We start from the raw sequence: 23322 nt of genomic DNA, 5'->3' as shown, positions 1-23322 counted from the left end.
CCAAAAGAGGACGAGAATGCGCTTGGCAAAGTTCCATCTGAGAAAATCCCACAGCAATGGCAAACAAGTAACAAATAAAATATTTCACCTATAAAAGGAAAATCTTTCCCATTCACCATATATTTTTATGGTCACACGCAGGAAAAATAGGATATTATCCGCCCTCAGGTATTGAATCACTCAGGGAACCCCATGTCGGGGAGTTTTCTTTTTCCTTGTTCTCAGTTTGTTTCTAACCTTTCATTAACCCCAATAACCAGTACAGTCTTAAAGCGGTAGTATCCTGCTTTTTTACACTTTTACCTACAGGTAAGCCTATAATAAGGCTTACCTGTAGGTACAAATAATATCTCCTAAACCGGCATGGTTTAGGAGATATTTACAGTGCATGCAGCCGCTCGTGCATGCGCGGGAGTGACGTCATCGCGGCTCCGGCCAATCATCGCGCCGGAGCCGTCTCTTCCAGCCAATCACCGCGCCGGAGCCGCCGAACCCGGAAGAGACAGCGAGGGATCATGGCAGCGCCCGCAGCGATGTCCGGGGGTCCGTGTCGGGGCTTCGTTCTAAGGTAAGTAATACATAATGAGCTAGTATGCGATGCATACTAGCTCATTATGCCTTTATCTTGCAGGTTTTTTTGTTTTTTTTTTGAACTTTGGGTTTACAACCGCTTTAATGTACACAGGAGTTAAATTACATCTCCCTTTTTACCTTCTACACCTATAGTTTATGGTTTTAGTTCTACACTTCTTTCAGAAAATTACAGGGTACAACACTGCCACCTACTGGATGGAACAGGATCCAACAATGAAGATCTCAATATATCACTTTTCTCTTCAAAACATCTACTAATGCTAGTCTCCACCAAAAAACCTTACCAATCTAATGGGTCTTAAATTTTTGTCAATTAATGCAAGAGGTCTCAACAGCCCGTATAAGCGTAAAGCTCTATGGAATGACATTTTAAAACATGGCAGTGACATTGTCTGCATACAAGAATCTCACTTTGCAGCAAACAAAGCACCAAAATTCTCTCATCACAAGTTTCCGCATATCTTTGTCTCCAACAACACCAAGAAAAAGAAAGGAGTTATCTTAGCAATAAAAGACTCTGTGTCCTTTCAACCTCTGGAAATTAAAACTGACTCTCAAGGAAGATTCATCATACCAGTAGGAACTATTGAAAACTCGGAATATACCATAATTAATATCTATGCGCCCAACGAAAACCCTCATCAGTTCATACGGAAAGTAATATCGAAGGCACGGAAAATACAAAAAGGACACCTTATTATATGTGGAGATCTTAATGCACCATTGGACCCCCTTATGGACACCTCCAAGCAAGGACACACTAAAAGAATTGGCCTAAACAGTATTTTCTCTAATGAGGATATGTATGATCCCTGGAGGTGCCTTCATTCCACCGAAAGGGATTACACATATTACTCCCATGTTAACAAATCTTATTCCAGAATAGACTATTTTATTACAGACAAATAATCAATGCTCAGATACACAATATCACTTGGTCTGATCATGCCCCTATAACAATGGAAATCAAAATAGGACAACCCTGTACCAATAACAGAGTATGGAGAAACAACACTTATATCCTTTCCCAAGAAAAACATTTGTCCATGCTAAAAGAAAAACGTAAAGAATTCTTTGTAATTAACGATAATGACTCGGTGGAAAACACCACATTATGGTGTTCTCATAAAGCCGATGTTAGAGGTCTACTAATCCAAGTAGCCGCTAGGGAAAAAAAACAAAAACTACACGATAAATAAAATATTAAAGGATATCTCGGTACTAGAAGAAAAACACAAAAATACCCCTAATGATATAAAACTAGAACAACAACTCAATAACCTCAGAACAGATTTAAGATTAATTTTGATAGAAGATCACGATAAATACTTTAAAAGACTGAAACTAAACTACTACTCCCAAGGCAACAAAGCTAGCAAACTATTGGCTAACCAACTACGCCAACGACAAATTAAAAATAAAATTAGCAAAATAATTCATCCCAAATCAGGTAAAGTAAGTTATAACCCCCAGGAAATAGCGGATACCTTCTCAGAGTATTATGAATCCCACATGTGAAATGATATCTGACTTCCTAAAAACAATAAACCTACCTGAAATATACCCCAAAGATCTGGAATCACCCAATGCCCCAATATCAGAGTCAGAAACCCTCACAGTTACGCTGCTCACTGTGCTGCTACTGCGGCACAGTGGCTCGTTATCGTCTGGCGACGTAGACCTACGTCACCAGACATTCCCATCTCACGGCGGCACGCTCGCGCCGCCAGAGGCTCGCTCCCGCTGTATTCAGTCACAGCGGGAGTCGGGCCAGGGAAGGAGCGGCGGTGATCACTGCTGCTCTTCCCCGATCGTCGGGGATCGAGTGTGGAGATCCGCCCGCTTGTGCAAACAAAGCAGGCAGATCTCTTAAGTGACAGGCAGGGTCAGATTGCAGGGTTTAGCATAGCTGAACCTGCAAACTGTCCCTGTGTCACATAGTCCCCTCCCCCCACACACGTCAGTAAGCACCAGGCATACATTAACCTCTTGATCACCAATAAAGTTAACCCCTTCCCTGCCAGTGTAATTTTTACAGTAACAGTGCATATTTATAGCACTGATTACTGCAGTAATGTCACTGGTACTCCCAAAAGTGTCAAAAATGTCAGTCAAGGGTCCGATCTGTCCGCCGCAATGTCGCAGTCCCGCAAAAAAAAATCGCAAAGCGCCGCCATTACTAGTTAAAAAAAAAACATAAAAATGACATAAATTTCCAGTATTATTGCGATTTTTTTTTTACCAAAAATATGTAGCAGAAAACAAATTGGCCTAAAATGTAAAAAATATTTTTATATAAATAGTTTTATTACTACCAGGCGTTTCATGAGCTGCAGTTCCTCTGAGCTCCACAAGGTGGTGATCTCACTTCTACCCAGACAGGAAGTCTTTATGGAAGTCAGAAGGGAAGTCACAACAGGAAGAGTGTCAGGTACAGACAGGAAGTGATGTCAGGTACAGACAGGAAGTGATGTCAGGTACAGACAGAAAGTGATGTCAGGTACAGACAGGAAGTTCCATGAGAGAGGAGACACTGCAGGATCTGGCAGCAGAGGAGGTAATATGTAGATTAACCCCAGCGGGATCAGTTGATGGTGAATATATCTTTGGAGGTGGATTGCGAATTCCTCCCCGCTGCACTATTGTATTCTGACAATGGGGGGCGCTCCTCCACTCTCAGAATACACAGATCAGTGATGAAGCTATTGGCTGCACTATTGTATTCTGACAATGGGGGGCGCTCCTCCGCTCTCAGAATACACAGATCAGTGATGAAGCTATTGGCTGCACTATTGTATTCTGACAATGGGGGGCGCTCCTCCGCTCTCAGAATACACAGATCAGTGATTATTGGCTGCAGCCGCTGATGGAGTGACTTTTATCCGGCAGTGACCACACATGGATGGAAATGTGACCGATCCCTGCTGAACCAGCTGAATTTCCATGTGTCTATGGTCACCTCCCCTCCCCCTCATCTCCTTCATTATGTAAGTCATGCTGAGATAATCTCCCATTGGCTGAGCAATATTCTCATTTGTCTCTGAGCTCCTTCTTGTTATTCCTCGTCCTGCCTGTTGTTTCCATGGATTGATTTTCTGTGTAGTGACCCCGGCTTCATCTCTTGGATGCCCTCGTCTGTTGCTTGTCCTGACCTTTATCCTGATTCCTGGATCTCCTCCTCATCTCACACCCAACATGGAGAATGGAATTTGTGATCCGGGAGGCCAAATTTTACGAGAATCCCCGGACCCCAAGAATCATAGAAAACACTAAACTGTCCAGATTAAATATTTTCTCACTGGGACCATAGAGCGAAAATCCACACCGACCTTCATATTACCTCCTGATATCCTCATCCTATTATTGTACAACCAATACCAATCCCGATAATTCTCTGTTATCAATATTATCCGTCTACAGGGAAACCTTCATAGATGACGCCACCAATGAGGATGGAGGAGGACCGGAGTCACATGACTGAGAAGATACTAAACCTCACCCTGGAGATCATCTACCTGCTGACCGGAGAGGTGAGGAGGATTCTGGGAGGTCACATGACATCACTCTTATCTCTATTAATAAAACACAGACCTGACCGGAGAGGTGAGGGGGATTCTGGGAGGTCACATGACATCACTCTTATCTCCTATTAATAAAACACAGACCTGACCGGAGAGGTGAGGAGGATTCTGGGATTCTAACATGATATTCCTATTGGTTCTTCAATACAGAGATTTCCTCTTCTGAAGTCAGGTGATCATATGACCATCACAGTGCCTCCATGTGACTCCCTAAAACCTGAGAGACACAACATGCAGAAGATTCTAGAAGTCACCAAGAAGATGATGGAGCTGCTGACAGGAGAGGTGAGCGGTGCTGGGAATTCTGGGACATTATCCAGTAACAGACAAGGGATGTGTCTGGATGGTGACTGTATCATTGTGTGTGTCAGGTTCCTATAAGGTGTCAGGATGTCACTGTCTATTTCTCCATGGAGGAGTGGGAGTATTTAGAAGGACACAAGGATCTCTACAAGGACGTCATGATGGAGAATCAGCCGCCCCTCACATCACCGGGTAAGAGGAGACTTTATTGTAAAGGAGAGAGCAGTACGGAGGCTCCACCTAGATCCCCCATCATCTGATAAACACATAGAAACAATGTATTCAGTCAGTGTGTGTGTTTCCTACAGATGGATCCAGTAATGGGAACCCACCAGAGAGATGTCCCCGTCCTCTGTATTCCCAGGATTCCACACAGGAAGGTCACACCATCCCTCACTATTACAAGGTTGGTGGGCGGAGTTTATAACACACAGACTCATGGAGACAATGTGTGGATTTTTTATGTGATGTCACAATAATAAAGTTTATATTTTACAGATTATATTTTCTCTCATTTTCTTGATTTAGAGTGGAGATCCAATCGATATAGAATTTGAGGTGAAAGCAGAAGAAGAAGAGAGGTATGTGAGGGATGATCAGCAGTCTATGGAGGAGGATGGAATAACGGGGACATTTATAGAGGAGGACACTCCTACAGAGATCAGCACAGGTGGGTCATTAACACTAAATACATTCCTCCACCCATACTGCTCACTGATTGGTCCAGAGTAGGGCGGGGATTGGGTGATGATCTGATTGGAGGACAGACTTTTACATGGTGATAATAATGTGATAACATCCTCAAACTTTGGAACCTTAAACAGAAAGTGATAATGGGGGAGGAGTCAGTAACCCAATGATGGAGATCTTCAGGATCAGTCCAGTCTTCATCTGGGTTGTCCTCCCCCCATCCTCACTCTCTGACCTCTGGTGGGTCTCAGCCCCGCTGTTATTCATGACTTAATCAGGGACTAAATAAGGAAGTGCGGGACTTCTTGTGTTGGGAAGATGGCAATGAGTGTAGAGGGGGAGGGGACACTCGTCCTATAATCCCCTCATCACTGTCACTCCTATAAAAGACAGTTCTCATTGTTTTCTCACTCTCTGACTAAGGTCCATTAATAAAGAAATGAACTGGTAGGAGATCAGAGGACCCATTTACTAGTTACCTTGAGGGGGGAATTGTAAGATCCTCAGAGACAAAGCTGCCTGATGTGGGCGGAGTCCTGGTTTAGGGGAACCAATCTGCTGATGTCTAGTAATAATCTTTGTATTTCTATTTTAGTAGATGGACGGGAGATGAGGAAAACCTCAGAGGATTATCTCACTTTGTCTCCAGACTGTAAAGTAGAAGATGAGGACATCACACAGTATAGTCCAGGAGAAAACCCGGCTACCTCAAATGTCCATCCGGGACCACACAGTGTAGATGGACCATCATATTCCTCTTATCCTGAGGAACCTCAGACTGTGAGGGACGGTGCGGGACCATCGTATTCCTCTTATCCTGAGGAACCTCAGACTGTGTGGGACGGTGCCGGACCATCGTATTCCTCTTATCCTGAGGAACCTCAGGCTGTGTGGGACGGTGCCGGACCATCGTATTCCTTTTATCCTGAGGAACCTCAGACTGTGAGGGACAGTGCCGGACCATCGTATTCCTTTTATCCTGAGGAACCTCAGACTGTAAGGGACAGTGCCGGACCATCGTATTCCTCTTATCCTGAGGAACCTCAGACTGTGAGGGACGGTGCCGTCCTTACAACAGATAAGAGGGTTTCCTGTACTGAGTGTGGGATGTGTTTCAAATCTAAATTCTATCTTAATGTGCATAAAAGATCTCACACGGGGGAGAAGCCGTATTCCTGTCCTGAGTGCGGGAAATGTTTTTTACAGAAGTCCCATCTTTACACACATCAGAGATCTCACACGGGGGAGAAGCCGTATTCCTGTCCTGAGTGCGGGAAATGTTTTTCAGATAAATCCTATCTTTCCAGACATCAGAGATCTCACACGGGGGAGAAGCCGCATTCCTGTCCTGAGTGTGGGAAATGTTTTTTACAGAAGTCCCATCTTTACACACATCAGAGATCTCACACGGGGGAGAAGCCATATTCCTGTCCTGAGTGCGGGAAATGTTTTTCAGATAAATCCAATCTTTCCAGACATCAGAGATCTCACACGGAGGAGAAGCCGTGTTCCTGTCCTGAGTGCGGGAAATGTTTTTCAGATAAATCCTATCTTTCCAGACATCAGAGATCTCACACGGGGGAGAAGCCGTATTCCTGTCCTGAGTGAGGGAATTGTTCCTCACTGAAGTCCTGTCTTCCTGTACATCAGGGATCCCACACTACCCTCGAGGTGTATTAGTGCCTTGAGTGCGGGAAATGTCTTCTATATGAATGTTGCTGGACATGTGTGGAAGAAGCACACCCTGATATACACCTCAGATATACTCCATGGCTGATCTTCATCATGTAAGAAACACTTCATAAGGAGATCAGAGATCACCAGAGACATGGATGAAGTGTTGGCCATTGATAGCAGGAAAAAAATAAAAATGCAGTCCTTACCTCTCATTGGCTGAGTTCATTTTGTGCGGGAAGATTTCACAAACAAAGATATGTTTAACCACTTATCGATCGCTCCGTGCAGTTTTATCGATGCATGGGTACGTGCCTGGGGGTGGGGGGGGGGAGGCGCACTGCTGGGGGTGCGTCCCGCCCCCACTAGGCAGTGGGGATGCCGATGCACGGGGCCAGCGGCTGCGATTGTCCCTGGGCACCCGCTGAGAGAGAAGAACGGGAGGATGTTGTAAACACAGCCGACCGTTCTTCTCTCTGGAATGATCACAGAGTGTCATCTATATAGGATTACAGGTCTCTATGGTCATTTCACAAGCCCCTCCCCCCTACAGTTAGAAAACACTCCCTAGGCTTACACTTAACCCATTGATCACGCCTAGGTTAACCCCTTCTCTGCCAGTGTCATTAGTACAGTGACAGTGCATATATTTAGCACTGATTACTGTAGTAATGTCACTGGTACCCCCAAAAATATCAGTTAGGGCTCCGATCTGTCTGCAGTCCCGCTAAATATCGCTGACCACTGCCACCAAAAGAAAGCTCTATTTGTGGGAAGAAAAGGGCATAAATTGTATTTGGGTACAGCGCCGCACGACCGCACAATTCTCAGTTAAAGTAACGAAAAACATGGCCTGATCATTAAGGGGGGTAAATCCTTCCGGTCTAGAACTGGTTAACCACTTCAATAACGGCACTTTTACCCCCTTCCTGCCCATGACTACTTTCAGCTATCAGCGTTGTCGCACTGAATGACAATTGTGCGGTCATGTGACCCAAACTCAATTTTTATCATTTTGTTCCCATAAATAGAACTTACTTTTTCTGGAATTTAATCCCCGCTGTTATTTATTATTTGTTAAATAAATGAAAAAAGTTTGAAAATGTTATAAAAAATAAAAACACGTTTTCTTTGTTTCTGTTATAAAATTCTGCAAATAAAAAATTCTCCATAAATTTCACCCAAAATGTATTCTGCTGCATTTCTTTGGTGAAAATCCCCGAATCCAGGTATATTATTAATCTGTAGGAAAGTTATACACAGACTATGAAATATATATATATATATATACAGCCCACAAACTATGAGATATATAATGGAAAATTGTTACCAATACTTACCGTAATTTTCCTTTCCTGGCTCTGCATCATGCCATCAGACTACGGGTCAACTCCGCCCCCCTTGACCCCCATAGGACATCCCTGAAATAGCGTAAAAGGCAGGCAGTACCTGGTGGAGGTGTTCTGTAAGATCTCGTGACGGACCAATGAGGGTTTGTGCTGCATGACGCAGAGCCAGGAAAGGAAAGGAAAATTACGGTAAGTGATGGTAACAATTTCTGCGTCATGCCATCAGACTACGGGACTTAACTAGCCAAAACACACAGGGTGGGAAGAATAAATTACAAACACCAGGTACTGCTGCAAGAAACAAATTTTAATATCTTGATAAAGCAGAAGACAATACTGAAGCTCCCATCTGAGCATACTGGGATGACATCACATCCAGCTTATAGTGTTTTATGCAGGTATTAGGAGATCTCCAACTTGCTGCCTTACAGACCACGTCTGCCGATACTTTGGACCAAGCTGCCAAGGAGGATGACACCGCTCTTGTGGAATGTGCTCGGATCTCCTGAGGAGGGGGGAGGCCTTCCAGGGAGTAAGCTACTTGGATTGCTTTAACTATCCATGTCGAGAGGGCTCTTGGAAGGGCAGGCATACCCATCCTGGGACCCTTTGAGAATACAAAAAAGAGCATCTGTTTCCCGGAACGAGACCGTTCTGGGCAGCTATGTCTGTGGGAGAGACTTAATATCCAGATCATGCCATCTAGGCTCCTCCAAGGCTGATTGAGAAGGTGAAAAGTCCGGGAGAATCAATTCCCAATTAAAATGAAATTCCGACGAGACTTTAGGAAGGGACTTCGGAGAAGGTCGTAACACCACGCTGTCCAGAAGGAAGGTGCAGAACGGCTCTTTGTAGGAGAAGGCCGCAATGTCTGAGACTCGTCTGGCTGAGGCCAAAACTGTCAAGAAAACCGTCTTTAATGTCAGGTACCATAAAGGACTGTCTGAACTTGGGGAAAAAGGGGGCTTTTTAGCAACCCCGTTAATACTAACGGTAAATCCCACTTTGAAAGAAAAGGACGAATAGGCGGGCTTATCTTTATTGCTGCACGGAGGAATCGAACTACTAGAGACTCCTTTGACCATGAGGTATTGGTAAGAGCCGAAAGTCCTGAAATTTGTACTTTAAGCATGTTGAAGCTTAGTCCCGAGTCGAGGCCGTACTGCAGAAAATCCAATATATTCGCCACTGAGGGGAAATGGAAACAAAATCCCTGTTGGACTGAGAGAGCCTCGAACCTCTGCCACACTCTATAATAAGTGGCCTTAGTAGATTCTTTCCTGGATGACAGAATGGTGGACATTACTGAGTCAGAGAGATTCAGGTTCTGGAGCTTGCTCCTTTCAAATTCCATGCAGTCAAAGCCAGACAGGCCGAGTTGGGGTGAGTGTGGTTGTTGCAGATGAAAAGGTCCCTGACCTGAGGGAGCCTTATTGGAGGACACGCCGCCAGATGACCAAGAAGGGGAAACCATGGCCTCCTCGGCCAGAATGGAGCTATCACAATAGCAGGTACTCCCTCCTCCATGATCTTCACCAATGATTTGCGGATCAGAGTAATTGGTGGAAATGGGTAGACCTGCTTGAAGCCCCACTTCTGATAGAGAGCATCCTGAGCCAGAGCTTGCAGGCAGAAGAAGTGGGAAAAAACTCGACAGTTGAAATGTGTCGCCATTAAGTCTATCTCGGGAACCCCCATTGCTCGACAAATATTTTGGATTTAGCATCCTTCCTGTGTAGTTGGCGAAGTTCCTGCTCAACTGGTCTGCTAGGGTATTCTGAGGGCCCGGGAGACACGATGCTTAACAGTCCAGCAAGTAGGCTTCGGCCAAGGAGAAGACCTCCGCAGTTACCTGGAGAAGTTGCAGACTTGTTGCCCCCCCTTGTTTCACAATGTACGATACTGCCGTCATATTGTCCATGAGAAGTCTGACTCTCCTGCCTTGGATTACGGCAGAAACGTCTTCAGCGCCTCCCTGGCCGCTGTTAGTTCTAGGAGATTCGAGGAACATGGCAAACTCTGGTCCCACACTCCCTGCACTTTCAGTTGTAGACAATGCGCCCCCCAACTCTGGAGACTGGCATCCAAAGTAATCGTGATCCAATCTCCAGGGCTGACGGGCCCGCCCAGGGAGAGGTTGCTCCTCTTGGTCCACCACAGAAGGTTGTTGGAAACTAAGAAAGGAACCTGGAACTTCTGGCTGAGAGAACCGCGGTGCCACTGGCTTAGAAGGCAGAACTGAAACCTCCTGTGCCCAAGGCACTGCCAGGATACAGGCCGTTAGGAGACCTAAAAAACTCATGCCCCAATGAACCATGATTTCCTTTGAGGACCTAATCCCCTTGGTCCCTGCACAGACTCGATCGATCTTCTCTCTTCACAGGAAAATCTTGTATTGGACTGTACTGAAACCCCTGCCCAGGTAGGTTAGGCATTGGGACAAACAAGTTGGCTCTTCTGCACATTCACCATCCACCCAAATTCTGATAGGCTCTGCAAGACTTGATCCCGATGGTCTATGAGAAAATCCCTGGAGTGTGCCAACACCAGGATATAGTCCAGATAATGCTCAGGATCCCAGGCTTTAGAAAAATGGGCATGACCTTGTTGTGGAATTTTCCTCAGGTACAAAATACCTGTTACCTGTTAGTCAGTGATACCAAATCAGACAATATATATAGCTATGTATATAATGAGATCAGACAGACTCAAGATGGCTGAATCATAGTGAGCTGATTTTATTACAGCGTGTTGGAGCTTAAATATACTAAATGACGTATAAAAATGGGTTTGTTATTAACATCTTTTGTCCAATCAAGGTTAACAATTAATTATGGTAAACATAGGATTAATCTATATTGTGGTTTTCTGTCATCAGGGAATTTTCTTTGTGATGGTCATCGAGAAGTTTCCCGAGGGACTTTTATCAGAAGATATTAATGGTTCTGCGGTCCAACTGTCCTGACAGGGTTCCTCTTATGACAGATAGGGGGTATTGTTTTGCGGGCAGAAACATCTCAGCTTAAATATATTTTTAGCTTTTGCAAGCTCAGTGACACTTGTAAAGAAATCAAAGAGAAATGTGATTAAATTCCTTAAAGAAATCTCGATCTAAGACAGCCATTTTGTATGCCAATCAAGGCATCTTGTATATTAGAAAAACATACTGCCACGTCAACCTTAACTAGATAAAAAGGCAAAAAGCCGCGCTAGTCACAGAGTGTAGAAATGGACAAAATCATTGACCAATTCCAAGCATGTGAGTGCTCAGCAAATACCAGATATATGAAGGAAAAAACGGCAGCCAGCACAACAGGAAACCAAATCCAGAAATGCAAAATATAAGTAAAAAGTGCAGCGCCTAATGATGATATATGTATAATGCACATAGGTGATAAGAAAATAAAAATCAATAACCTATGCAAAAACATAAATTAACATGGCTTGTGTGCATTAAACCAAAACAGTCCTGGTATTAAACAGTCTCTGTAATGAAGAAAAGAGGAGGTGATGAAAGGAAGCCGCTCCCACAGTAATAATCCACCACCGTGATGTTAGTGACCGGGGTACTCTTACCCGATGAGGTGGACCTTCAAATTAATGAAAGGTCAATCAGGCATAAATAGTAGGGGTCAGCTTGACAGATACCGATCATCAACCTTCATAGACTCTTAAGACCGGAATGGAAGTGAACTTATGAGATGTGAACCATCCCCTGCTCCTCCACAAGTACCAAGTACGGTGAACCTATACAGAAACAGTCCTGGTGTACTCAGGTGTTCACACTCTGTTGCAAGCAAAGGCTCTTTCTGTTAACCCTTTTAATTCCCAGAAAGAGCCTTTGCTTGCAACAGAGTGTGAACACCTGAGTACACCAGGGCTGTTTTGGTTTAATGCACACAAGCCATGTTAATTTATGTGTTTGCATAGGTTATTGATTTTTATTTTCTTATCACCTATGTGCATTATACATATATCATCATTAGGCGCTGCACTTTTTACTTATATTTTGCCCTTAACTAGCACTGAACAGCGATTTAGGAGTAAGTAGACTGAATTCAATTCTACTAAAACATGACAAGATGAAAGCTCTCGGGAGTCCTGCAGGCTAAGGCGTTAACTAGCAGCAGTGCTCCTACGTCGCTCTAAGCAGGATATCACTGAGGAAATGAATGCCCTAAGGATAGATAGTACCTCCAGAAGGGTTCTGGGGCGGGGGCCGTGACCAAAAACATACCCGGACCCAGAAGGATGGACATGACCTTCGCTTGCAATGAACAGCGATCCAGGACTTAAGTAGACTGGATTTGAATCTACTAAAAATTGACAAGATACTCCAAGATCTAGAGGGTCCGGCAGGCTAAAACATTACTTAGCAGCAGCACCCCTACTTCAGTATCTGCAAAATGTCACTTGAGGAAATAAATGCCATAAAGATTGATAGTACCCTCAAGAGGGTTCTGGGGAGAATGCCAACCAAAAAACATACCATGACCTTGGCCAAGTCATCGTCTGCTAGAAAATTCTGAGAAGTGCTGGTGAACCCAGACTATAAGAATATGTAGACTAGCGTTTGCTAAGTCCAGAAAAGGGCACCAGCCTCCCTTCCTTACCACCAGGATTCTGTCATAAAGACAAGACCCTTCATAAATACCTGCACATGCTTAGCACTAAGATGAATCTAAAGGCCATCTGATATTTGCGACCCAAGAGAGGGAATGAATATTCATGCTCCACCACTGCATCTGTATCGAAAAAATGCCCTGAGCCACAAATCACTCCTTAAAACTGTTGACAGATTGGTGGGGTATGGGAGCTATGGTAAGGAACAGGAAACTGCTGCAGGGATGAGAACATTAGCTATCATTGATCCTCAAACATTAGAAAAGGTCTTCCAGGGTATGGGAGGCAATGCAAACATTGTACACTGCTTTCTTTTTAAAACCTGCATCTGACCATAGCTCTAGAGCAGTGATGGTGAACCTCGGCACCCCAGCGCCAAGGCTTCTGAAACCACAAACCCCCTGTTGCCTCTGCTTTGAAGAGGCATGCCTACGGCTGTTAGACTTTGCAGAAGTCTCAGAATGCAGAACATGTAAGGGCCCCCATGGACTTAGAGTGGTGAACTGTCCCCCACAGCACTGGGGCAGCTTGACTCAGAAACCTAGAGAAGCTAAGTGCACAATTATCAGTATTACTGCCCTCTTCTGGTAAAGAGGTATATGTGCTGCTATACAGAACCCAGTGCTCCCAGGTGGTCAGGTGGTCCCCCATTCATCCACTAACCAGGTCTGATCCTGCTTAGCTTCTGAGATCAAGCACATAAAGAGTGGTGTGGTGTGGCCATAGGCTATCTCCACATACGGTACGGTTCGGTACGGTACGGTTCGGTACGGTACACATTGCGTTTCCACTGCCAATAGTACCCTTTTCATGATAGGCGTGGTGTAGCTGGTCACAGCAGGAAAGCTGTGATAGACGATTCTCTGTCAACCAATCAAAGTTCTGCAGAGTGTAGCTCCACCCAGTTGGTACGGTACTAATGTTCTTGGTACCCCAACGAAAGGGTACCAAAAAGTGGTACGGTTCGGAATTAGGGTACCATTCATAATGGAAACGGCATAAATAGCGTACCGCACCGCACCAAACCGTACCAGAAAGCTCAGTGGAAACGCGCCAAAAGGCAACTCTGATGCTGTAGTGCTGGGCCATCTCCAAGAGCCGGGCAAACAAGCCTTTACCTGAAACTGAGAAAACTTAACACAAGCTTCCCATCCAGAGCCCTTTCTCCTCCACATGGAGAACCTCATCAGCTCTAAGCAATAAGGACTAATAGGATAGCCACAGGCTGCACAAAGTGCCAGCTTATGCTGTTGTCTGTCGCCTGAAGTAACCTTGTTGTTGTCTCTGCAGGAGGCAGCATCAGTATTGTAAAGCAGTGCCAGCTATACGCCAACACTTGGGAATGGTGACTCCATCCGGTGTTCACAGTAACTGAGGCTATAAATAGTGGAGAGGAGAACCTCTGACTACCCCATTAAGCTACAGACACCTCCTCCTTCCTGGCAACGTATCCTCCCAGCACCTCATTGTGCTAAGCATAGTGAGAGGAAGATCCTTGGACGACCTCCTTAAGGTATTGCTGACATCCTCCAAATTAGTGATAAGATGATGTGAAGCATTCACAGCCGTGTCACTATCTCAGTCTGTCATCTCCTGGGGAATTAAATCAAGGTTGCAGGGTGCTGAGTTCACATTCATCCCCACTACACCGTGGCTCCACACTCGATCAGATCTATTCCGAGTGACCGAAAATTAATTCCGTCCTGGCCACATACATTTCCAAAAAAAAGATAAAGAAAAACAAAAACGCATTCCTTCCCAAAAAATCTTCAGTGCTTTGAGGCTGGCGGCAGCTTTAGACAAAAATACCCCAAGCTTCAGCACAGGCAAAGTAGACCAGGATGTGCATGTACTCCCAGTGAGGGCAGCAGAGACCCAGTTACACACAGTGTATGGCCACAGAGGAAAAGGAAGCCAGCCGCACCTGCAGACTGCCTCCACTGACCAACCAACAGTTCCATAGTGATCAGAGGCCCCCTCCCCCCACACTGGAGCATGCAAAACCACCATCTCTAGCGAACTACAAGAGCCAGCAAACATGCTTAAGGGGAGAAAAATACAGCAAAAAAAATCACCAGCCAGCTTCATATCATCATTCATACTGTAACAACAGCGAGGAAAGAACCTCCACTGGAATACGGCATCTGTGGCAGTTTTATTTGTCAGTAATGGTATCAGTATGAAATGCAGCAATTTATACTGCAATGTAACCCCCAGCACCAAGGGGAACCCCCCATCCAGGGAGATTTACAGCCCATAAGAGGGGTCTTCTTACCCAGGAGAGGCTGAACCTGGGAAGGCCACAAGGAAGGATAACTTTTTCTTTTTCAAGGTGTCCGGAGCGAGGAGGAAAAAAGAACCTCCACCAGGTACTGCCGGCCTTTTATGCTATTTCAGGGATGTCCTATGGGGGTCGAGGGGGCGGAGTTGACCCGTAGTCTGATGGCATGATGCAGAGCCAGGAAATATATATATTATACAGTCCACAAACTATGAGATATATATATATATATATATACAGCCCACACACTATGAGATATATATATATATATATATACAGTCCACAAACTATGATATATATATATATATATATTGTGACAGGATGTCAGGTAAATCTGTGGATGTAGTCACAGACAGGAGATACATTTTCCACCTGGTTTAGAAAGTTCACCAATTACTATAGGGTGTCGGCTGCAAAGGTAGCCAGGACGGCTTAAGGAAGTTGAAAGGCCTTCAGCTGTTCGGAATGAGGAAATGAAGGCCTCTATAATTTGTCCAAAGGAAGTCTAAGGATTGCTGCCTCCCGACAAGCTGTGTGAAGCTGGGGAGAGGAGGACAGTCAGATATGTGCCTCCCGACGCCGTGTTGGCATGGGAGAAGGATTGCTGCCTCCTGACGCTGTGTGAGCTGGGGAGAGCAGTCAGATGAAGACTTCTCAAGGTGAGGACATGGATTGTTTTGCTATGTGAAGATAAAACAAAGGAATGTTTTTCCATATGAAGAGGTCAATGAACTATATCTATGTAAAAAGAAAATGAATGGACTATTGATGGTCTGCTGTAGGATCAGCAAAGTCTGCCCAACAGTAGGTTGGGGACAGACTCTTAGGTAGGTTCCTGTGTGTGAGAAGGTAGCCGCCCACAGTGGCAAGGATTTATTTTATTTTATGTTTATTTTGAAGTATGCTTTTTTTGAGGCTTGCACTTGTGTGAAGAAAAATTGCAAGAATAAAACTCCTACACTGTTGTTTGCAACCACTTCTCGGCTATCTCCCTGTGTAACGAACCCCCCAAAGGGGTCCTCCACACCCGCTACCGAGCTAATCCCTCACATATGGTGGAGGATGCGGGCATAAGCAGAGATCCCTGCAAAGAAGTGCATATGTTTGATGAACTTTGTCTGGTGCATGAGACTGCACAAACTGTGTCTGCAGGAGAAGAGATCTTGCAAGAGAGAGAAAAACTACTAGTTTTAAAGAGACAGTGGACTCAAAATTTTTGCTGGACTGTGAAAATTTTTTTGTGGAGTAATTGAAGATGGGGCGGTCAAAACGCCTGAAAGATGCAAAGATAGCAGAAATGAGAGACCGGATTCTAGGAGGGGATGCTACCGCCTGAACGAGCCCCATCTATCCCTGAACGGAGTCTGCTAAAAAGAGAGGTTGTTGTCCCTAGCAACACTGAGGCAAATGCGGATTTTCAGCAGAGCTTTGCAGCTCAACAAAAGGCTCACCAAGAGAGCATGGCAGGCTGGAAACAGAGACGCCAGCAGCCAATGGAGGCCATCGGTTTGGAGGAAACCGAGTATGTGTGCAGGGCTGAGTTGTATGCCTTGCAACAGAAAATGGAAGAAAAGGAACGAGCCCTGGAGTTGCTTAGGATGGAGCATAGAAACGTGCAGGCTCAGGTGTTCCAGTGGGAAGAATCCACTGCTTTTTTTTTTTCCGAGTTACAAAAACGTGGAGAGACTATAATGGAGAAAAATACCATCCTCATGGAAAAGGAAAGTGAAATTCAGACTTTGAAGGAGCAAAGTATGGGTGATATGTTGGAGTTGCGTAATCAGCTGGAAAAAAGTCTTCAGTCTTTGGAAACTACAAAAATAGACCTGCAGGAGGCGCAGGAACAGAATGTCGCTCTGAAAACGACAGTGTCTCTCAGTGACAAGGAGAAAAGTGAGAGAGAGGCTAAATTACTGAGTACTGTGTATGAGCTAACCACTTTGAGCAATGTGGTAGATGAATTGCGTACGGACTGTGAAAGTTGGAAAAAGGAAGCCCAACGTGTCCAGCAGCAGTTAAAGAAGAAAGAAGCCTGTGTGGCAGACTTACAGTCTCATTCCCAGAAACTAGCCAATGAGGTGAAGGCTCTTATGCAGGGAAAAGGAGATTCTGAACACAAGAGAAAAAAAGTAGAGGCACAGCTGCAGGAATCGCAAGTCAAGGTGTCAGAAGGTGACCGATTGTGTGTTAAGCTGTCAGAGAAGGCAAACCGACTGCAGGTTGAGTTGAACGAAGTCACAAATCAGCTTTCTCAAGCAGACAGCAAATCTAGAGAAATTGCGGAAGATTTTTCTATCTTGGAATCGCAGCTGCAAGACACTCAGGAACTCTTACAGGAAGAGAGGTGTCAAAGGCTGAGTTTTAGCACAAAGCTCAAACAAATGGAAGATGAGAAAAATGGCTTCCTGGAACAATTAAAAGAGGAGGAGGAAGCAAAGAAAAACCTATCAGAGCAAGTCGCAACATTGCAAGCTCAGATAGCGGATATGAAAAAATGCATGGAAGAAAGCGTTTGTTCATTAGCGAATGTTGAAGATGTGAAAAAGAAGTTTGATCAGATGCTTGGTGAGGAGAAGACTGTGTCTGCAAAATATGCAGAAGAACGTGACCGTGCAGAAGCGGAGGCGCGTGATAAAGAGAGCAAAGCCCTGTTCTTGGCTCGCTCCTTGGAGGAAGCTCTAGAGTGTAAGGTTGAACTAGAAAGAGTTAACAAGCAGCTGTGTACAGAAATGGAAGATTTGGTCAGCACCAAGGATGATGTTGGGAAAAGCGTTCAGGAGCTAGAAAAGTCTAAGCGAGCCTTAGCACAGCAAGTAGAAGAGATGAAGATTCCGTTGGAAGAACTTGAAGAGGAATTACAGGCGACAGAGGATCTGTCCCAAAGAGGGGATAGTGTGCCTGATGCAGTTTTTAAAAGGATCAGTGTTTTGGGGTCTGTCCTGAGTGAGCCTCAGAAATGTGATGACATGTGGCTTGAATCAACCCTTTGGAATAAACCGTTCCTTCAAAAACTTCAAGCATTGGAAAATGTATCATTAGAGCTTCAGCAAACAAAGGAGCTGTGTAAGAAATGTGATAATTTCTCAGTTCAGGCTGAAAACCTAGTGGAGAAAACTAAAGCAGAGAAAACTAAAGCAAGTGATATAAAGCTGGGAGAAAAAAGCAAACACCACCTAGTGGAGAAAACTAAGGCTGTTGGTGAAAACGTGAAGCAAATGAATAAGTGCCTTTCAAGGAATATTTCCAAAATGGAACTGGTGAAAGACAGGTGGCAGAAGTTTGATCGTGATCTTGAGATACATTCCATGTGGAGTTCAGATAAAGAAAAAGAACTAGGTGACCTTGAGCGGTCAAATAGTTCAGCAGAGATGCACTTCAACCAAAGCAAGGGAATGCTAAAGAAGCTACAAGGGAAAAGTAGTGCAATTGCAGAAAGTGCATTGAAGAAACTTGTAATAAACTGTGTTGTTGCCTTTGACCCATATGATGGTGGAAGGAAAGTTGATGAGGTCGCTGGAAAAAGGAACAGGGGTCACTTTGAAGAAATGTGTGACCGCCTGTTGTCGCAAATGGAAGGCCTTAATGGAAGGCCTTCTGCACAGCATCTTAGAGCAAGCTAAGCTCAAGAAACAAAGAGTCAAGTATTGTGTACAGCTGTATGGAGAGGCAACTTAAGTCACAGAGGGACGTCAAGAGTCCCTACTTGGAACAAAGCCAAGTGAAGCAGAGGTTCTCAAAGTGTTGTGGAAATCATTTGTTGATTGCAGAGAGAGGCGTCTTAAGAATGTTGAAGACTTTAAGACTAGCAAAATTGAGTTGCCTATGGATCACGGACCTCCATGGCGGATAGGACAAACTTGTATGCAAGACAAACTTGAGAAGGAGCGAAATGATGCCAAAAATGCAGTTGAGGAATGTGTATATGAGATGAGAGACAAACTGTGTGACATTTATGAGAAATCTGTCAATGGAGATGACAGAAACAGTTTCATCCGGAAGCTTGAGGATACTAGGAGGCTTATTAGTGAGAGTCAAGAGAAGTGCCTGACACAGGCGTGTCTGGAAATCTGTGTCCCAACCCTAGGGTTGAAACAAGAGGGGGGGGGGTATGTGATAGGAAGTCAGGTAAATCTGTGGATGTAGTCACAGACAGGAGATACATTTTCCACCTGGTTTAGAAAGTTCACCAATTACTATAGGGTGTCAGCTGCAAAGGTAGCCAGGACGGCTTAAGGAAGTTGAAAGGCCTTCAGCTGTTTGGAATGAGGAAATGAAGGCCTCTATAATTTGTCCAAAGGAAGTCTAAGGATTGCTGTGTCCCGACAAGCTGTGTGAAGCCGGGAGAGGTGGACAGTCAGATATGTGCCTCCCGACGCCGTGTGGGCATGGGAGAAGGACTGCTGCCTCCTGACGCTGTGTGAGCTGGGGAGAGCAGTCAGATGAAGACTTCTCAAGGTGAGGACATGGATTGTTTTGCTATGTGAAGATAAAACAAAGGAATGTTCTTTATGTGGAGAGAAAACAAAGGAATGTTTTTCCATATGAAGAGGTCAATGAACTATATCTATGTGAAAAGAAAATGAATGGACTATTGATGGTCTGCTGTAGGATCAGCAAAGTCTGCCTAACAGTAGGTTGGGGACAGACTCTTAGGTAGGGTTCTGTGTGTGAGAAGGTAGCCGCCCACAGTGGCAAGGATTTATTTTATTTTATGTTTATTTTGAAGTATGCTGTTTTTGAGGCTTGCACTTGTGTGAAGAAAAATTGCAAGAATAAAACTCATGCACTGTTGTTTGCAACCACTTCTCGGCTATCTCCCCGTGTAACGAACCCCCCAAAGGGGTCCTCCACACCCCTACTGAGCAAATCCCTCACAATATATATATATACATATATATATACACAGTCCACAAACTATGAGATATATATATATATATATATATATATATATATACAGTCCACAAACTATGACATATATATATATACAGTATACAGTCCACACACTATGAGATATATATATATATATATATATAGGATCCCTACCTCACATCAGGTGCCATTCTCCATTTATTCAAAACTTTTCCTCTCAAATATTTTCTGCTAATCTCCCCAGTTGCTGGGATTGCACTGTCCCTGATTCTACATTCCCTTTATTTGGTGTTGGTGTGGAATCCTGGCCTTCCCACTTCCACCCCACACTCATATCATCATTGCCCCCTGTAAAATATAGAATAAATCTAATATTTTCGTATTTTTAGGCGTTTCCGGACGATTAGCATTGATAGCCAGACTGACTTTAAAACAAAGTGTGAATTTATTATATCACAGAAAATGGCATCAACAATACAATGTAAAGGTATAACAGTTCAGTTCAGGGAAGGTAAAAATATAAGGAATAAACAATACTTCTGAAAATGTGTCCAGCCGTAAATCATGGCTGTATAGTCATGTGTGCGTTCCTCTATGTCCTTCAGTGTAAATCTGCAAGTACAGAAAGAAGCAGGAAATGACGTCTCTAGGTTTCAGAGAACAAAACTCCTTCTTATGTTGTCAAAATGTCTATGTATAGTTTTTGTGGAGAAGAAGTAACGTGTGTGTGATCTTCCCTAGTCTGTGTGTCTGTGTGTCCTGCTCAAATCTCAATCTCCTGGCAATTTATCTTACATGTAGACGTCATAATCTCAACGCTCAAAACCTTGTATGGCATACATAACTTCTTCTATAGAAGAGGAGGTACTAAGCTTATAAAGTCATATATGGACTTTGATTGACAAGCCCACATGTAACACTCTATTCTTGTAACGTCTAATGTGGCCGATGTCATGTTACATCATATAACCAAAAGTCTATTCAAAAGTAACAGTTTTACAAGTTGTATAACATTAAGTAAATCCATACAAATACTATTAATTATGACTGGGATTACACTAATCCTAACTAACATTATTTAAACGAATATATGTATTATTCCTAGTATTACATGGATCATGCCTATTCTTGATTTCCATGACATTCTATACCAGATACCTTATATGTCATCTCCCAACTAGCTACATATTTACTGCCTCAGCTCAGATGAAGAACTTTTATTACTAATCACCGGAACAAGGTCATTCACACATATTAATATTACGATTAATCATAAAACCACATATATTTTGCAAGCTTGCTGTGAATATAATATAATTCCAATAAGTGGCGAATTATGAATTTGGAATAATATCTAACACCCCCCGTTTAGTTATTGCTCGTAACTGGAAAATGTCTTCTCCACCTGTAGCATATACAAGGGTATATTATACTTACAAGACAGTAATGATCATAATCGTGGATAGGAAAGAAAAGCCGGGCCGGCTACAATCACAACACCAATCCTTCCGAGATCTCCAACACGTGGTGGCGTCAGCCAATGCGTTTCGTGACAGATGACGTCATCCTGGGGCACGTAACTGGAAAATGCCTTCTCCACCTGATACTTCTACTGTCATATCCATTGTAAACGATCGTGCCCAACACAAATATTTCTTTGCTAAAGCCCATATGGTACAAGACCAATAACTGTATGTAGCACTGTCCCCTAGAGGACTGCTCAGAATTACACTTTCTGGATTCCCCTGGGTTGTCCTTAGCAACTGATAGCAGACAAACTGCATTGGAAGTTCTTGGCTCAGTCAATAATCAATCCAGGGGGTGTTGTTTTTTGTGTTTTTATTGAGAAGTAGGATAGGAGAAGGGATGAGTGGGATACTCCAACTATGAACTATGCACAATCTTGAGGACAACTAGCTGTAGTGTGCGGCAAGGCCGCTGCTTCACCTTGCCACTGAAGTGAAGATAGTTTAAAAGGTTCCTGCTTTACTTACACTCTTCAGGGTTCTGAATCTGGCACCCCCTTTACTCTCAATACCGGTGTGCTGACACCCTTCCCCTGACCCTAGCTTCTGGAGTGGTCCCCTTCCTGGCAGACCCCTGGGCAAGTTCCTCTGTACTCACAGACACTGTTTTTCCAGAGTCACCGTTGCCTCCAAACTCCACTTGTCAGCATCCACTGGACCTCTGTGCTCAGCAACACCTTCAGGTTCACCAGGCCGACTGTCTGTGACCACCTTTCCCATCTGCAGAAGGAGAAACAGCCGTACTCTCCTTCTGGGACTTGGCTTCCCGCCCAAAGACATCTGCCACATGTGCCCCTGGCTTTTATAACATATCCCAGGATGCACCACCAGTGGCGGCCTGTGCATAGGGGGTGTCAGTGCGCTGCCCCCCCCCCCTAAAAAAGAGGAAAAAAAATTACAATAAGAACAATAAAGTTTTGAAAAAAAAAAATTATGTTCGCAATGTGGTGACTATAGGGGGGGGGGGGGGTTTACGACCCAGAAGAGGCGCCGATTGGCTGCCTTCTGGGGGCGTACCCTGGGCGCAGGTCATAGTGCTAGGACACCCCCACTTTCGTGATATCCTGGCTGTGATTGGTCCAGTCTCCAGCCTGGACCAATCATCATCCAGGACATCCGATTGCTGACGTCGTAATGGGGGCAGTGCCGATGCTTGCGTCAGTCACACACCGTCACCGCCCGATCTCCTTCCCGCCGCCCGGACCGATCGGAAGACCAGAAGACTGAAGAGGACGAGACGAGCAGCGCCGTGGACGGTTCCCGGAATCCCGCCGCCGTCAGAAGAAGAGGACTCGAGGAGAGGAGCAGCGCCGTGGACGTCTCGCAGGCAGCCCAGGAGGAGAGCAGGTAAGTGATTGAAGCCGACCTGTGCTCTCACCTGTACCATGCCTATACCATCACCTGTACCATGCCGCCTATACCATCACCTGTGCCATGCCGCCTATACCAACACCTGTACCATGCCGCCTATACCATCACCTGTGCCATGCCGCCTATACCAACACCTGTGCCATGCCGCCTATACCATCTCCTGTACCATGCCGCCTATACCATCACCTGTACCATGCCGCCTATACCATCACCTGTGCCATGCCGCCTATACCATCACCTGTGCCATGCCTGTGCCATGCCTATACCATCACCTGTGCCATGCCTGTACCATCACCTGTGACATGCCTGTACCATCACCTGTGCCATGCCTATACCATCACCTGTGCCATGCCTGTGCCATGCCTATACCATCACCTGTGCCATGCCTGTGCCATGCCTATACCGTCACCTGTGCCATGCCTATACCGTCACCTGTGCCATGCCTATACCATCACCTGTGC

The 23322-nt window shown here is 44.7% G+C and overlaps 2 protein-coding genes across 2 annotated transcripts in view; both read left to right on the top strand.

The window, feature by feature from the left end:
• The window catches only part of LOC309567520 (uncharacterized protein), a gene marked incomplete at its 5' end in the record, with an annotated part of 1161679 nt that overhangs the window by 280869 nt on the left and 857488 nt on the right, over positions 1–23322 (top strand). The window lies entirely within an intron of this gene.
• The window catches only part of LOC309566970 (uncharacterized protein), a gene marked incomplete at its 3' end in the record, with an annotated part of 283334 nt that overhangs the window by 254275 nt on the left and 5737 nt on the right, over positions 1–23322 (top strand). Inside the window, exons 24-28 of the mRNA XM_082272289.1 lie at positions 4332–4460; positions 4547–4670; positions 4787–4884; positions 5007–5148; positions 6247–6773. Coding sequence (XP_082128415.1) covers positions 4332–4460; positions 4547–4670; positions 4787–4884; positions 5007–5148; positions 6247–6773 — 1020 coding nt within the window. The remainder of the gene's footprint in view (positions 1–4331; positions 4461–4546; positions 4671–4786; positions 4885–5006; positions 5149–6246; positions 6774–23322) is intronic.

Source organism: Pelophylax lessonae (genome assembly GCF_965119305.1).
Source record: "Pelophylax lessonae genome assembly, chromosome: 11".
In the NCBI taxonomy this organism is placed as follows: domain Eukaryota; kingdom Metazoa; phylum Chordata; class Amphibia; order Anura; family Ranidae; genus Pelophylax; species Pelophylax lessonae.
This window is presented reverse-complemented; position numbering and strand designations above follow the sequence as displayed.